Below are 15213 nucleotides of genomic sequence, written 5' to 3' on the forward strand. Positions count from 1 at the left end.
GTGGGCCAGGCCGCTGCGGGCGCTCAGCGTGGGGCGGGGATCAGTGGGCTCAGGCGCAGAGGCTGCGGGGGGAGCCGCTGGCAGGGGCAGAGGCCAGCCCTCCCTCCAAGGGACCGAATGTCCCTCCTGCAGGGATGGAGGTACGCGTGCACGTGCAGGGGCCCGGCACACGGAGATGGGGTGCTGTGCACCCCCCAGGGCCGCCGGACGCACAGAACAGACGTGGCCAGTGAGTGACCCAACCCTTTAATGAAAGCCCGCCAGCGTGGCTGCTGCCTTCCACCCACGGAGCAACGAAACCAGGAGAACCAAGAGCGGAAGAGGCCGGTGGGCGGCCCGGCCGGGAGGCCCCACGCCTCAGAGCAGCAGCAGGGCCAGGAGGAGGCCGGCCGGGGGCCAGAAGCCGCCCCAGGCTCTGAGGCGGCCCGGGCTGGAGCTGCTGGGCTTGGGGGTGGGGCTGGCGGCCGCTTCTGTGCAGTTCACCTGGATGAACAGGACGTCTGCCACCATCTGATTCCCGGCCGACAGGGCCCCGCAGGTGGAGCTGCTGATGTCAGAGCAGCCTTTCACCAGGAGCCGGGACTGAGTTCCTGAGAACACAGGAGAGACAGTGAGGCCTCGCAGGCCCCTTCCCTGCCCGCGTCTGCTCCCGCCGCCGCCGCCGCCGCCGCCCAGCTGTCACACAGCAGCTAAAGCACATCAGAGAGCCCGCCTGTCCCTGAAGGAAGCAGCCCAGCGCAGCAGTGTAAAGAGAGAAGATCCACAGAGGTCAGAAGCCAGATCCCCCCTCCACGTAGCCCTGAAGGACACAGCACAAGGGGTGAACGGCAAACCCATGCTCAAAAGTGAGGATCAGAGCTGGAGTATGGACTTGATCTCCTTACGCGTCTACACAGCTGCAGGAGGGGGAGGAGGAGGGGGAGGAGTGGGAGGGGGAGGGGGAGGAGGAGGAGGGGGAGGGGGAGGGGGAGGGGGAGGAGGGGGGGAGGAGGAGAAGAAGGAAGAGAAGAAGAAGGAGAAGAAGGAGGAGGAGAAGGAAAAGGAGAAGGAGAAGAAGGAGGAGGAGAAGGAAAAGGAGAAGGAGAAGGAGGAGGAGAAAGAGGGGGAAGAGGGGAGGGAGGAGGGGGAGGAGGGGGAGGTAGGAGGAGAAGAAGGAAGAGAAGAAGAAAGAGAAGAAGGAGGAGAAGGAGAAGGAGAAGGAGGGGAGGAGGAGGGAGGAGGGGGAGGAGGGGGAGGGGGAGGAGGGGGAGGGGGAGGGGGGGAGGAGGAGAAGAAGGAAGAGAAGAAGAAGGAGAAGAAGGAGGAGGAGAAGGAAAAGGAGAAGGAGGAGAAGGAGGAGAAGGAGGAGAAGGAGGAGAAGGAGGAGGAGAAGGAAAAGGAGAAGGAGAAGGAGGGGGAAGAGGAGAGGGAGGAGGGGGAGGAGGGGGAGGAAGCCGCTACCAAGGCAGGTTCAAAAGTCAACCCTCTGCATCTGATCTAAACCCGGGGTTCCTAACTCCTTCCAACTCTCTTCTCCAGATCTGACTTTGCCTTCCTTGAGTTGACCTTGAAAGAAAAGAAGAGCAGACAAATGTCTTGATCTTAAATCAGAATTATGTTTTGAGGCTGACATCTGCAAGGCGGTGACAGAACAGAGCAGCTAGCTTTAATGAGACAGGTGCTCGGTGCCCTTGTTGCTGTCAGCTGACACCCAAACCACCCGGAAGGCAAGCAGCTCTCGGAACATGAGGGACAGGGCCGCAGTTTGAACTCAAGGCTTACTCTTTACTTTCTCTGAAATGGAATTTTAAAAAATCCTACCACATCTCAGTGAAGGAAGGAGCTCACTGTTGTTTCGTAGCTATTATCCGCTCGGTGCTAGGAGTTTAGGAAGATATGTTCCTGCCACATCTCCAGAGTAGTTTTTTAAAAACTATCTTGGAGTCAGGTGCTGATGGCTCATGCCTATAATCAAAGCTACGCTGGAAGCTGAGATCCGAGGATCATGGTTTGAAGCCAGCCTGGATAAGAAAGCCCTTGAGACTCTTATGCCCAATTACTACCAAGAAAGCTAGAAGTGGAGCTGTGGCTCAAGTGGTAGAAGGCTAGTCGTGAGCACAAGGCTTGAGTTCAAGCACCAGGACTGGCACCAAAAAAAACCCCAAACAGAAAACAAAAACAGAAACCATCCACCTTTTAAACCAGAAGATCCTGAGGACAAGATGAACAGAGAAAACCCCACTGATACCATTGTTGCTCTTTAGAACTTCAAAAAATATTAACGTAGATGTCACAGAGACTTTAAAAGAAAAGGAAGCCATTGTAAAATGGTTACATGCTGAACGATTTCAATGACAGATCTGTTTAGAAGAGGAAGACTACAGGAACAACAACAACAAAAAGTATCAGCAGATGCCAAAGTTGTTCACCCCCCAATTGTGGCTCAAGGCCTGAGCTTTCCACTCAAGCCCCCAGAAGGAACTGGAACTCTGAAACATACCATTGGTAATGTCCGCGGTCAGAGAGACGCACCGCTCCTGCTTGTTACACTTCTGGGTCTTCTCAGTGCAGGACGTGGTGTTGTACCCAAAACAAGCCGGGCACTCTGTGTTACTGGACTGGTCTGTGGCAGCTGGGGAGAGCAGGAGTCATTACTCAGGATGGGTCGCCATACCGAACCGGCCCTGCCCCAGAAAAGCAAAGCTGCCAAGAGACCATGAGACCCGGGGAGTCTCAGACCCAGCCCTTTATAGGACGTAGAATAATGTAATGGCGGGTTATCTGTTAGCACCTTGCGTAATTACAGATTTAAAGCCATGTGCGTAATGAATGTATGTTTATATCTGTAACAAATGGGCGTGTGGATTCACTCTTCTCGCCACGAGTCTAAGTGCACGATTATCACGACTGTGATGTGCGTTGTTCTTTTTAGTAAACTAATTCGGATGAGTGAATTTTCTCAGCTTTAGTTCCCGAGACAGCAAACACTGGTGGATGAGTCCCACAGGGACAGGTGTTCTTTGGAATCCGCCATCAGTTCCAGGACGTGGCGTCTCGGCAGGGGCCATGAGGTCTGAGAGCGGCCACCAGCCCCACTGCCCTGCCACCGCACGCTGGGGCGCTGGGGAGGGCAGAGCAGCCGCGGCCAGTGTGTCTCCTCGTTCCTCGCAGGACTGCAAGGCGGACGGGAGCAGGAGTGCTCTCCAGCATGCGCTGGCTGTGGGACCTGAGCCGGCCTCCGGGGGAGGGGCGGTGGGGGGGGCGCAGGCATGGAGGGGCAGTGGGGGGGAGCAGGCCGGGCGGGGACGGGGGGGGGGGAGGGCCCCCCCCCCCACACAGGCCGCCCGGCCGGCCTGCACAGACCTGGAACATCGCTGGTGTCGTTGCAGCTCCTTCCTTGGCAGCACTGGTTTGCAAAGTGGAAGAACTCTTGCCCCGACACCCGGACGGTGAAGACCACCGAGGTGTCCCCGTGGCCTGTGCAGTTGCTGGGTGAGCAGGACATGTTCTGCTTGAGCATGCTGGTGTCTCCTAGACAAACACAAGCATGGCCGAGAGGCTGCGGCAGGGTTGCTTAGCTCAGTGAGGCACTGGAGTCACTGAGGAAGTTTCCACGGGTGTGAAAAGCCTTCCCTGTCAGGAGTCTCTGACCTTTATCAGGAGACTCAGAGACCCGGGTTAACTTCAGTCTAGACAAAGGCCAACAAGAGAGCCCGGGCTAGGCAGCAAAGGCAGACGCAATACCTGACCATCCAGCCAGGAGCCTACACGCCTCTAAAAGCAATGAAAAGGACCCCTGCGCCTTGTGTGGCGTGAATCACAACAGGCGTCCCCGCGCCTCGCTCAGAGAGACAACGGCGCCCGTGTTCGCTCAGATGCAGGACGTCATAAGCGACCCGGTCTCCGGGCATGCGCACACAGGGAGGGCAGAGGAGGTGCGTGCAGGAGAGGAGACCAAGGCCGATGCCTGTGCAGTAACGTTTATCAACATGAACGCCAGGAACTAAAAACAAGAGGTCTTTTTCTTTGTTGCTGGTTGTGTTTTCTTTGCCTTTTGTTCTGTGTGTCTTTGGGAGGGTAAGGAAGCCACGGAGATGGAGGGTGAGCAATGGCAGCCTCGGTCCTCACGGATGCTACGTTGGAAATGAACCCTACAACTCGCAGGGGGGCTGGGAGGGCTGGGAGGAGCAAGGGAAGGGGACACCGTCCAAAACGAAATGTGTTCTCGGTCCGACGTGTGTAACTGTAACCCCTCTGCACAGCGCCTTGTAATAATAAACATAAACTTAACAATAAATACATGGTGAGAACTAGAACCAAAAACGAAAACAAAGTGGAATGTGAGGTCAGCCCGGCTCCTAGAGCTGAGTTAGGATAGGATTAGACACTCGCAAATCTGGCTATTGAAACGGAGATTAATTAGATCGACGTGGCAGTGCACGCTTGTGATCAGTGCAGCTGCAGGGACAGCAAGTTCAAGACCAGCCTGGATGGCCTAATGAGATCCTGGCTCACAGGCACGCTCAGAGGGCAGGCGGGACCTGTGAGGGGCCTCCTTGGCAGGAGGCGGCTGCGGCCTTGCCCGCGCATCACAGAAAATAAAATAGAACAGACCTAAAGTCAGCTTCCCTCAGCATGGCACCCACAGTTCAGACGCCGGAAGGGAAGTACGGGCCCGGGAGGAAGGCCGCTGGGCAGCGCCGATCTAGTTTACAGAAAGCACCAGGAACTGGGGTAGACATTAACTGACACCACAAGGAAGCAATCGGCGCGGTGCGGTGGCTCACACCTGTACGTGCGGCTCCGATCGGCACAGTGCGGTGGCTCACACTTGTACGTGCGGCTCCGATCATGGTGCGGTGGCTCACACCTGTACGTGCGGCTCCGATCGGCGCGGTACGGTGGCTCACACCTGTACGTGCGGCTCTGATCGGCACAGTGCGGTGGCTCACACTTGTACGTGCGGCTCCGATCGGCACAGTGTGGTGGCTCACACCTGTACGTGTGGCTCCGATCACGGTGCGGTGGCTCACACCTGTATGTGCAGCTCCGATCGGCGCAGAGGCCAGAGGGAGGGAGGCTTGCTGACCAGCTCAGGCAAGAGTTAGTGGGACACCACCTCAACCAACGAAAATAAACTGGGCCTGGTGTACACACCCATCATCCCAGCTCTGCAGGAAGCACTAACGGATTGTAGTCTAGGCCAATCCAGGCATACATTTAAGAGCTTATTTTAAAAGCTAAAGCAAACATGGTCTGGGGAGCCATGGTTCAAGTAGTGACGGCCGGCCTAGCAGCACAGAACTCTGAGCTCACACACCCACGGCTGCAGGAGGGGCAGGGGGGGGGGGAGAGAGAGAGAGAGAGAGAGAGAGAGAGAGAGAGAGAGAGAGAGAGAGAGAGAGAGAGAGAGAGAGAGAGAGAGAGAGAGAGAGAGAACAGCAGTTAACCAAAGCCAGAGACATGGATCAGCTGCAGGAAAACAGGTTCACTTCTCCAATAAATCCCTAGGATTGAACCAAAAAAGTGATGAACTAGTTTATAACAAATTAGACTTAATAAGCCTACCAGCAAAATGCAAGTTGGGGATTGGGGGGGGGCAAATGCTAACTCTAATACGTCAACTATTTGTATTACAACACCTTATAATCACTAGTGGAGACTTTATGTTTACTAGCTTTAAATAGTCATAAGAGGGTTTCCGCTCATATGTTTATGAATACAGTGCCTCTTGATCAGCTTCATCCACCCCTCCATTTACCTGCTTCCCTTTTACATATGTATATTGAATATTAACTTTAAAATGGTTTAAGTATTAGAAGAAGCTGAAAAATATCAGTTAATTTCTTTGGTATGATCATGATATAGTAGCTATAGCTAGAAAGTTCCTATCAGATATAAATTACTAAAGTATTTTTGTGGACAATAACTGTGTGTGTGTGTGTGTGTGTGTGTGTGTGTGTGTGTGTTTACTTCAAAATACTATGGCAACAAAAAATGTTGGCAATTACTGACCGAGGACGTTTTAAACGGCAGCTCAAGGTACGATCTCTTCCTGTTTTGTGTATAGAGAAGTTCTGTGCTCTCAGAGTGAGATTACCATCATGGCTACAGGCAAAACGTCTGGTGAGGAAGCACTTGAAAGGAAGTATGTTTGTTCTAGCGGAGAAAGGACCCGTTTGGGAAACAGAGTCTGGGACTGCGGGCCTCTGGGGCCGGTGGCTGCCTGGAAATTTAACCAGGGCCTGCCTTTGCTTCTTAGACCCACGAAGGTCCAGCTAGAATGAAGCCCCAATCGAAGATAGCAACTTCTCTTTTTGTTGCTTTCCCTTTGTGTTTTCAGAACTCGGTTTGAACTCAGGTCATCCTATGTACTGAGCAGGCTGCTGCCACCTGATTCCAGCCCTGATTAGTTTCGAGGTGGAGTCTTGTTTCCAGCTCCGATGGTCAGTAGGATCTGCTGGGAGGCTTCCTGTGATAACTGGAATAAACGCCACACACCGCCATTTCCAGCTCCTCACCGACATGGTGTGTCGCCAACCCTTCTACCTGGACCTGCCTAGGACCCAGACCTTTCGGCCTCCCGGAGAGGCCGGCTTGCGGGCGGGAGCCACCGGCGCCCGTCCGGGACATCACAAGGTGCTGATCGGCCTGTCTGGCGCTGTCCGGGGCTCTGCTCCAAGGTCCCCACACGTGACACCCTCCCCCCCCCCCCCCCGGCTGGTCTGGGCGGGCAGTCTCATTCACGACTCTCCCGCCCCAGCCAGCCTCACGCAGGGACCTTCCCACTCCCGCAAGGTCCTCGGTGGGCGATGCACGCACACGTCCAGATGGCTTACCCAGAATGGAGCTGGTCAGCCAGGCCACACAGCTGTGGGCATCTGCTGGGCACTCGGTCGCACTGACATTCTTGCAGGAGCTCATCGTGGTGTCACACTGGGCGCAACTTAGGGGCTCTAGGAGGCCACACATCCGTGGGGTCAGCCTCCAGTGGACGTTCACCAAGCAGGGAGCCCGGGCCGGCAGCGTGGAGGAGCTGGAGACCCTGCGCTCCAGCCCCCCCCCTCCACTGTCCACCTCCCACCAGCCCCCCTACCCACCCCCCTCCACTGTCGACTTCCCACCAGCCCCCCCTCCACCCCCTCCACTGTTCACCTCCCACCAGCCCCCCCCCTCCACTGTTCACCTCCCACCAGCCCCCCACCCACCCCCCTCCACTGTCCACCTCCCACCAGCCCCCCCCACCCTCCACTGTTCACCTCCCACCAGCCCCCCACCCACCCCCCTCCACTGTTCACCTCCCACCAGCCCCCCCTCCACCCCCTCCACTGTTCACCTCCCACCAGCCCCCCTACCCACCCCCCTCCACTGTCCACCTCCCACCAGCCCCCCTACCCACCCCCCTCCTCTGTCCACCTCCCACCAGCCCCCCCAGACCCCCCAGTGGGCCCCGGGGACTTCTCTCACCCACAGCTGTGACGGCCAGGGCCGCGAGGAGCCCGGCCAGGAGGGCACAGCTGACGGTGCCGGCGCTCATGTCTCTGGAGCGTGGGAGCGTGGGAGCGTGGGGCCCGAGCCTCAGCCTGCAGAGACACAAGGAAACAGCCCAGGGCTGGAGACACCGCACACCAGCAGCCCCGTCCTGGGCCCCCTTTGAGTGGACATCAGCATCCCGCCAGGGAGAGCGGCGCGGTGATGCGCGTCCACGCCGGGCTGACACGAGGTTCCTAAGCGTTAATGCCTGTGGCGGCATCTTTGCACCCAGGTGAAGCCCAGCGGGGCCGTTTCCTGGGAGCCAGGGCAGCAGACCCAGGTTCAGTTAGGAGGAAGAGGAGTCGGCTGGAAGCCCTTCACTGAACAGACACCCGGCCTGATCGCCTCAAAGCAACACACGATCCCTAAGGCCTGTGGTTTCAGCGGCTCAGCTTCTCCAGGGCCCATTGCCTTGGGCTGGCGGCGGGAGAGCACGGAGGAGGGCACAGGAGAGCACAGGAGAGCACAGAGGATGGCACAGGAGAGCACAGGAGAACACAGGAGAGCACAGGAGAGCACAGGAGAGCACAGGAGAACACAGGAGAACACGGGAGAGCACGGGAGAGCACAGGAGAGCACAGGAGAACACAAGAGAGCACAGGAGAACACAGGAGAGCACAGGAGAACACAAGAGAGCACAGGAAAACACAGGAGAACACAGGAGAACACAGGAGAACACAGGAGAGCACAGGAGAACACAGGAGAGCACAGGAGAGCACAGGAGAGCACAGGAGAACACAGGAGAGCACAGGAGAGCACAGGAGAACACAGGAAAACACAGGAGAGCACAGGAGAGCACAGGAAAACACAGGAGAGCACAGGAGAACACGGGAGAACACGGGAGAGCACGGGAGAACACGGGAGAACACGGGAGAACACGGGAGAGCACGGGAGAGCACAGGAGAACACAGGAGAGCACAGGAGAACACAGGAGAGCACAGGAGAGCACAGGAGAACACAGGAGAGCACATGAGAGCACAGGAGAGCACAGGAGAGCACAGGAGAACACAGGAGAACACAGGAGAGCACAGGAGAGCACAGGAGAGCACAGGACAGCACAGGACGGCACAGGAGGGCACAGGAGAACACAGGAGAGCACAGGAGAACACAGGAGAACACAGGAGAACACAGGAGAACACAGGAGAACACAGGAGAGAACAGGAGAACACAGGAGAACACAGGAGAGCACACAGTGCTGTGTGTCCCGTCCCCGCCCAGCAGCAGGATTGCTCAGCAAGAGCGTGGGGCCGGGTCCCAGCCTCTCCTTCAGGGGCACACACCAGGGCAGCTAACTTCCCGTCATAGGCTCCACCTTCTAGAAGTTCTACCACCTCCTGGCTGTGCTGCAGGCTGGCCATTAAGAGCACACACATGGCTCTTTGGAGGACATTATTAAATCACTCATCACTGAGTGCCAGGGAAAAGAGCCGGGCTGGGACCCACGTCCGGCTCTCTCAGAGCGCGGTGTCTGTCTGTAGCTGGGCTGGGACCCACGTCTGGCTCTCTCAGAGCGCAGTGTCTGTCTGTCTGTGGCTGGTATCTCCCTACGGTCTCTTTCTATTCTTAGGAGTTCTGTCATGGCCACTGGTGCCACAGATACACACGCGTTGATTGTGCTGTACGGTGCTTTCTGCCAAATCTTTACTCTCCGCTGGTGTAATCCATCCATCGCACCCTTACTAGCACTTACGGGAGACTAAGGTCTGGAGAGGTGAACGAACGCACTCAGAACCAAGTTCTCACCCCTGGCTGGTGTGAGACAGAGCCCCTGACCACCGCCGTCACCAAGGACGGCTCTCAGACACGGCTGCTCAGGCCCAGCCGGAGCCCTCTCCCCCAGCCAGCAGCCCAATCCCTGTGCTCCTCCCACTGCTGATTCCATCTTTGTGGCGTGCTAAGTTGTCCTTATGTGCGTTTGGATTCCGAGGACCTCGATGTGCCGCGTATGGGAGAATGCAGCGCGCGGCCGCCCGGTCTGCACAGCCCGCCTGCCCGGCGTTCCCGGCAGGCGGCTGTGGAGCCGAGACACTGAACCAGACACGCTTGGAGCGGCCGGTGCTGAGCGCCACCGCGTGGCCAGGGAAGGACAGAGCAGGCGTGTTCCCGCTCGGCCGGCCTCAGCTCTGCTCTAACACAGACACAGACGTGCAGGGGCGTCAGCAGCTCTGGGGCCGAGGTGGCGCAGGTCCCTGCACACCTTCAGCTCCGGAACTCACTTGCACATTGCAACGGCTGCCGACTAAGATGGCAACACCCGCCCTCATAGCGGAGTCCTCGCTACCTCACGCTACACGTGCGCCACACCATACACACACCCGAACATCGCCCGGCACGAAAACACGCCATTCCTACCACCGACGTCATACATGTAAATCACATGCTATTCACACACACACCCCATGCACCACGTCCTACACTGCCATACACTGTACATCTCTCTCTCTCTCTCTCTCTCTCTCTCACACACACACACACACACACACACACACTCTAATACACACATTGCACGGTGATCCTCTGGTTGACTTATTAGGATCAGTGAAAAGGAAGAATTAACCCAGTCAGGAAGGCAAGAAGTCCGGATGTTTCCCCAACGGTCCTACTATTTAGAGACCCAGAGAGAAAGGTAAACTATGTCTCCCGGGGACCCATGGCACCCAGGCTGCGAAGCAGCCTCGTGCTCTCGGTATGGGAGAACCCTGCGTGTTGGACCCGGGGTGGAGGGGTCCCCGAGGCTGGGCCTCCCAGGAAGGGCCTCCGGGCTCACTGGTGTGAAGGAGGAGGGGAGGGAGAGGACAGGGTGGAGGGAGAGATTAAAGCGCCTCGGCTCTTCTGTGTGCACACTTCATCATGAGCCTCATTTCCAGAAGGAAACGTGTGAAGGTCAAAGAGGTCAAGACTCCGCTCAGTGGAACACAGCAGACAGGAAGAGTCGAGTTGGTCCAGCAGGGAGACTCAGAGCCTGCTGCCACTTCTGCAGACAGCAGGGGCCAATACAAGAGGTGGCATCCGTGTGTCTGTCTATCTATCTTATCTATCTATCATCTATCTATCTATCTATCTATCTATCTATCTATCTATCTATCTATCTATCTATCTATCTATCTATCTATCTATCTATCCATCCATCCACCTACCTGCCTACCTATCTATCTATACATCCCTAAACATTTCCTCCAGCTTGCGAAGCTCTCCCACAATGACGGTCATCTTACTGGAGCCAGAGCGCAGGAACATTCTGAAGATACAGCACAGCACAGAACAGAAAACACAACAGCAAGCCCCTGCCCCTGCCCCGGCCCCTGCCCCTGCCCCTGCCCCTGCCCCGGCCCCTGCCCCTGCCCCTGCCCCTGCCCCAGCCCCTGCCCCTGCCCCAGCCCTGCCCCGGCCCCTGCCCCAGTCCCAGCCTTGCCCCTGCCCCGGCCCCTGCCCCGGCCCCAGCCCTGTGCTGGCCCCTGCCCTGGCCCCGGCCCCGGCCCCTGCCCCGACCCCGGCCCCTGCCCCAGCCCCAGCCCCTGCCCCTGCCCCGGCCCTGGCCCCTGCCCCAGCCCCAGCCCCTGCCCCTGCCCTGACCCCGACCCCGGCCCCGGCCCCTGCCCCGGCCCCGGCCCCGGCCCCGGCCCCAGCCCTGCCCCGGCCTCGGCCCCGGCCCCTGCCCCGGCCCCAGCCCCTGCCCCGGCCCCTGCCCCAGCCCCAGCCCCTGCCCCTGCCCCGGCCCTGGCCCCTGCCCCAGCCCCAGCCCCTGCCCCTGCCCCGACCCCGACCCCGGCCCCTGCCCCGGCCCGGGCCCCAGCCCCGGCCCCAGCCCCGGCCCCGGCCCCGGCCCCTGCCCCTGCCCTGGCCCCGGCCCCGGCCCCTGCCCCGGCCCTGGCCCCTGCCCCGGCCCCAGCCCCAGCCCCTGCCCCTGCCCCTGCCCCGGCCCCGGCCCCAGCCCTGCCCTGGCCCCGGCCCCTGCCCCGGCCCCGGCCCCGGCCCCGGCCCCAGCCCTGCCCCGGCCTCGGCCCCGGCCCCTGCCCCGGCCCCAGCCCCTGCCCCGGCCCTGGCCCCTGCCCCTGCCCCGGCCCCGGCCCCGGCCCTGGCCCCAGCCCTGCCCCGGCCCCTGCCCTCCCCTGGCTCCCGGCTTCTGTCTCCTGAGGGCGTGACAGCAGAGGAAGCCTGAAGGGTCCAGGCTGGGCCGGGCGGAGTGAGCTGGGCGAGCTGGGCTGAGCCGGGAGGAGCGAGCCGGCCAAGCTGGGCGAGCCGGCCTCGAACCGTCTCCCTCTGGCCTCAGCTGCGGCCTTGGAATCCCCCTCACCTTCTCGGTCTGTGCGGACGCTGGCTGGGAAGCGGCTCCCGGTAGGGCTGGGCGGGTGGGAGGCCGCTTTATAGAGCAGGTGCGGGGCAGAGGCAGTCTGGGCCGGGCGGGGTCTGGGAGGCCGGGCTGGGCTGTGAGCCTCACGTGCCACACACATCCACACGCCACCGACGCCCTCTACCGCACCCCTGGGTCACTGGCATTTTCTTGTGTCCCCGGTGGCTCCCTAAGTCACTTCCTGACCCGTGAACAGCACCCCTCATGCCAGCATAACGGAAAGCTGTTTCTTTATTGTCCCTGAGACACGAAAACAGCCCCTGCGTAGATAAAAAAGCAAGGCACAGGAGGAGGAAGGACGGAGCCGATTCCACGGCAGACAGGACGGCGCGTGGAGCTCCCCGCGGCCGGGGACCGAGGCCGGGCCGACACAGGAAGCCAGGGACCGCCAGGCCCCGCTCCGAGCAAGCCCAGCCCTGTGCAGGGAGAGCAGGCCTGCGGCCGCCGCGGGCCGCACATGCGTGAAGGCTGCCGGAGACGCCGCCCGCCGCCCGGCCACACAGCTCACCTGTGTGCGGTCCCCAGGAGCCGGCCAGGCCGCCCCGGGCCCCGCCACGTCCACGGCGCGATGGCGCCCGGGCTTGGGCTGTGTGCCTGAGTTGCCTCTGCTACCTCTCTGTGTCCTGACACCCCACAGATTCGCTCATGGAGAAGCAGCGGGAGCAGGTGCGCCCCAGGGCACAGCCCACCAGACCCCGCCTGCGCTTCTGCGCTTAGTCTTTGATGCGCTTGGCTCTTAGAAATCAACACTTCTTAGTCATGTGCTCCCCTGGCTGTGATTTAGCCTTCTTACCCCCCTCTCTCTGTCTCTTGTCTGTCTCTCCCTCCCTCCCTCCCTCCCTCTCTCTCTCCCCTCTCTCTGTCTCTCTCTGTGTCTCTCTCTCTCTGTCTTTTTCTTTCTCTTCCTCCCTCCTCTAACCTCATGAACGTAACTAACAGATGTTTCTGAGCACCCATGTTTCTCTGCTCTAGACATCGGGAGGCACCGGTGATCAAGGAGACAAACATCTTTACTTTCTTTGGAGTGTGTTTCTTGGAGGGGACACAGAACACAAATTCCCGAAATAAATAAGAAAGCCACAGGAGAGGTCAGAACGCGAGATCTGAGAAAAGCAAGACAGGGTAAGGCGGCCACACTGCTGGAAGGCGGGGTAAGGCGGCCACACTGCTGGAAGGGCAGGATTCAATTTGAATCAGAAAGTCAGGATTGTTTGAGGGAGGAGGCAAACCAGGAGTCGTATGCTGAAGCAGAGCTTCTGGCCATCTCTTCTAGAAAGTACAGTCAGCACCCTAATTCACCAAAAGAAGACAGAATGCCTGTTCCTAACACCAGCTCAGGGATGCAAACCCGGAGCTGAGGCCACTCCCAGAGACGCGCCCTGGGGTCATCTGCAACCATGATGGCTTTCCCTTGACCCTCAGCCAAGCTGGGGGTGAGCTTCAGAAACATAAGTATGTTCACATACTTGCCCAAAACAGTATAACATATAGAACGAGTTTGACCAAGCATATTAAAGACCTCTATGACAGAATTACGAAATATAATGAAAGAAATTGAAAAAAATCGAAAGACTTCTGATGATAATGGACTGGGAGGAGCAATGTTGAGATGCCCATACTCCCCAGAGCTAATAAGATTCAACGTAATCCTTGCCAAATGTAGAACTAGAAAAGGCAATACTGAAATTTATATAAAAGCCACAAAAGGTCTCAAATAGTTAAAGCAACCTTCCACAAAAAGAAGTATGTAGGCATCACGATATCTGAGTGAAAACATTAAACCCACTGTCCTGCCTAAGCCGCCATGACACCGGCATAAAAGCAACGTGTGATTTTTTACTGGTGCTAATTACTCATCCTTGAATCCAAGAATGTTTAGAAAACCAAGCTGAGCACCGGTGGCTCACACCTATCATCCTAGCAATTCAGGAGGCTGAGATCTGAGGATCATGGTTGGAAGCCAGCCTGAATAGGAAAGTTTCTGAGACTCTCATCTCTTGTTAAGCACCCCCCACCAAAAGCCAGAAGTGGAGCTGTGGCTCAAGTGGTAGAGCACTAGTCTTGAGCAAAAAAGCTCAGAGACAGTGCCCAGGCCCTGAGTTCAAGCCCCAGGACTGGTAGGTACATATACATACATATAAATGTACTCTCTCTGTCTCTCTCTCTGTCTCTCTCTCTGTCTCTCTCTTGGTGACATTGTCCAAAACAGGACTGGCACAAATACATATATATGTATATATACACATATATGTATACATGTATGTATTTAAAATGGTGACATTGTCCAAAAGTCAAATGTATGCACGATCTGAATTGTGAAATGGTAACCCCTCTGTATAATATCTTAATAAAAACAATAAAAAAGAATAAAACTAGCCAGCTATCTCCTGCCATCTATAAAACTCAAGCGGATCAAATGCAGCTGGGCTTGGTGGTGTAAAAATTCAGGAGCATCTTGAGTTCTAGGCCAGGCTAGGATACATAGTGAGTTTCTGTCTCAAAAGGCAAAAAAGGGAAAAAGGAGCTGGTTGTTATGGCTTGACTATGCGCTGTCCCTCAGAGAGGGGTGTGTTGAAGACTTGGTCTCTAAGGTGTGGACTCTCAGAGCGGAGTGGATCATTAGGCTCTGACGTCATCCGTGAATGAGCCGACGGATGAGTCCCCAGCTGCAGGGACTATAGGAATACTAGAGGGAGCTGGAGAAGGGTCCCTGGAGACGCGCCTCGGACTGTCATGCTCTGGTCACTGGGTTTCTCACTCTGCTTCCTGTTGGCTCTCAGGGGAGCCGCTTTGCTCTACCCCACGCTTCCCACCTGATGTTCTGTGTCATCCTGACTGCAGAATCAACGGAGCCAAGTGATCACAGACAGAAACCTCTGAAACCATCAGCCAGCCAGCCAGCCAGCCAGCCAGACAGACAGACACACAGCCAGCCAGACAGCCAGCCAGCCAGCCAGACAGCTAGACAGACAGACAGCCAGACAGCCAGCCAGCCAGCCAGCCAGACAGCCAGCCAGACACACAGCCAGACAGACAGCCAGACAGACAGACAGCTAGACAGACAGACAGACAGACAGCCAGCCAGCCAGACAGACAGCCATACATACAGACAGCCAGATAGCCAGCCAGCCAGCCAGCCAGCCAGACAGCCATACATACAGACAGACAGACAGACAGACAGCCAGCCAGCCAGCCAGACAGATAGATAGATAGATTGATTGATAGATTGATTGATTGATTGACAGGTATTTCCCACTTTTAAGTTATTTCTCTCTGGCATTTTGTCTCAGTGATGGGAAAGTAACTGACATATGAGATGTCTGGCATTTCTATCCCCTACCCAAGAAATG

At 57.5% G+C, this 15213-nt stretch overlaps 1 protein-coding gene across 1 annotated transcript; it reads right to left on the reverse strand.

Annotated features, from left to right (window-relative positions):
• Positions 1-230: 230 nt before the first annotated feature.
• On the reverse strand, positions 231-11872 carry Lypd8 (LY6/PLAUR domain containing 8). Its single transcript, XM_069994084.1, has 6 exons — positions 11807-11872; positions 7447-7562; positions 6819-6935; positions 3343-3510; positions 2480-2611; positions 231-590 (listed from the first exon to the last, which is right to left on the reverse strand). The coding sequence occupies exons 2-6, from the start codon at positions 7514-7516 to the stop codon at positions 358-360; spliced, it is 720 nt and encodes a 239-aa protein (XP_069850185.1). The 5' UTR covers positions 7517-7562; positions 11807-11872; the 3' UTR covers positions 231-357.
• Between the last annotated feature and the right edge of the window lie 3341 nt (positions 11873-15213).

Source organism: Dipodomys merriami, unplaced genomic scaffold (assembly GCF_024711535.1).
Source record: "Dipodomys merriami isolate MVZ:Mamm:240054 unplaced genomic scaffold, mDipMer1.0.p SCAF_440, whole genome shotgun sequence".
Lineage (NCBI taxonomy): Eukaryota > Metazoa > Chordata > Mammalia > Rodentia > Heteromyidae > Dipodomys > Dipodomys merriami.

What these genes read in the sequence shown, in the direction of transcription:
- Lypd8 (XM_069994084.1), bottom strand. Translation starts at nt 7,516, where the DNA reads ATGAGCGCCGGCACCGTCAGCTGTGCCCTCCTGGCCGGGCTCCTCGCG. An exon ending in CCTGGCCGTCACAGCTGTGG is followed by an intron (nt 6,936 to 7,446) that starts GTGAGAGAAGTC and finishes GTGGCCTCCTAG; the next exon opens with AGCCCCTAAGTTGCGCCCAG. An exon ending in GCTGACCAGCTCCATTCTGG is followed by an intron (nt 3,511 to 6,818) that starts GTAAGCCATCTG and finishes GTGTTTGTCTAG; the next exon opens with GAGACACCAGCATGCTCAAG.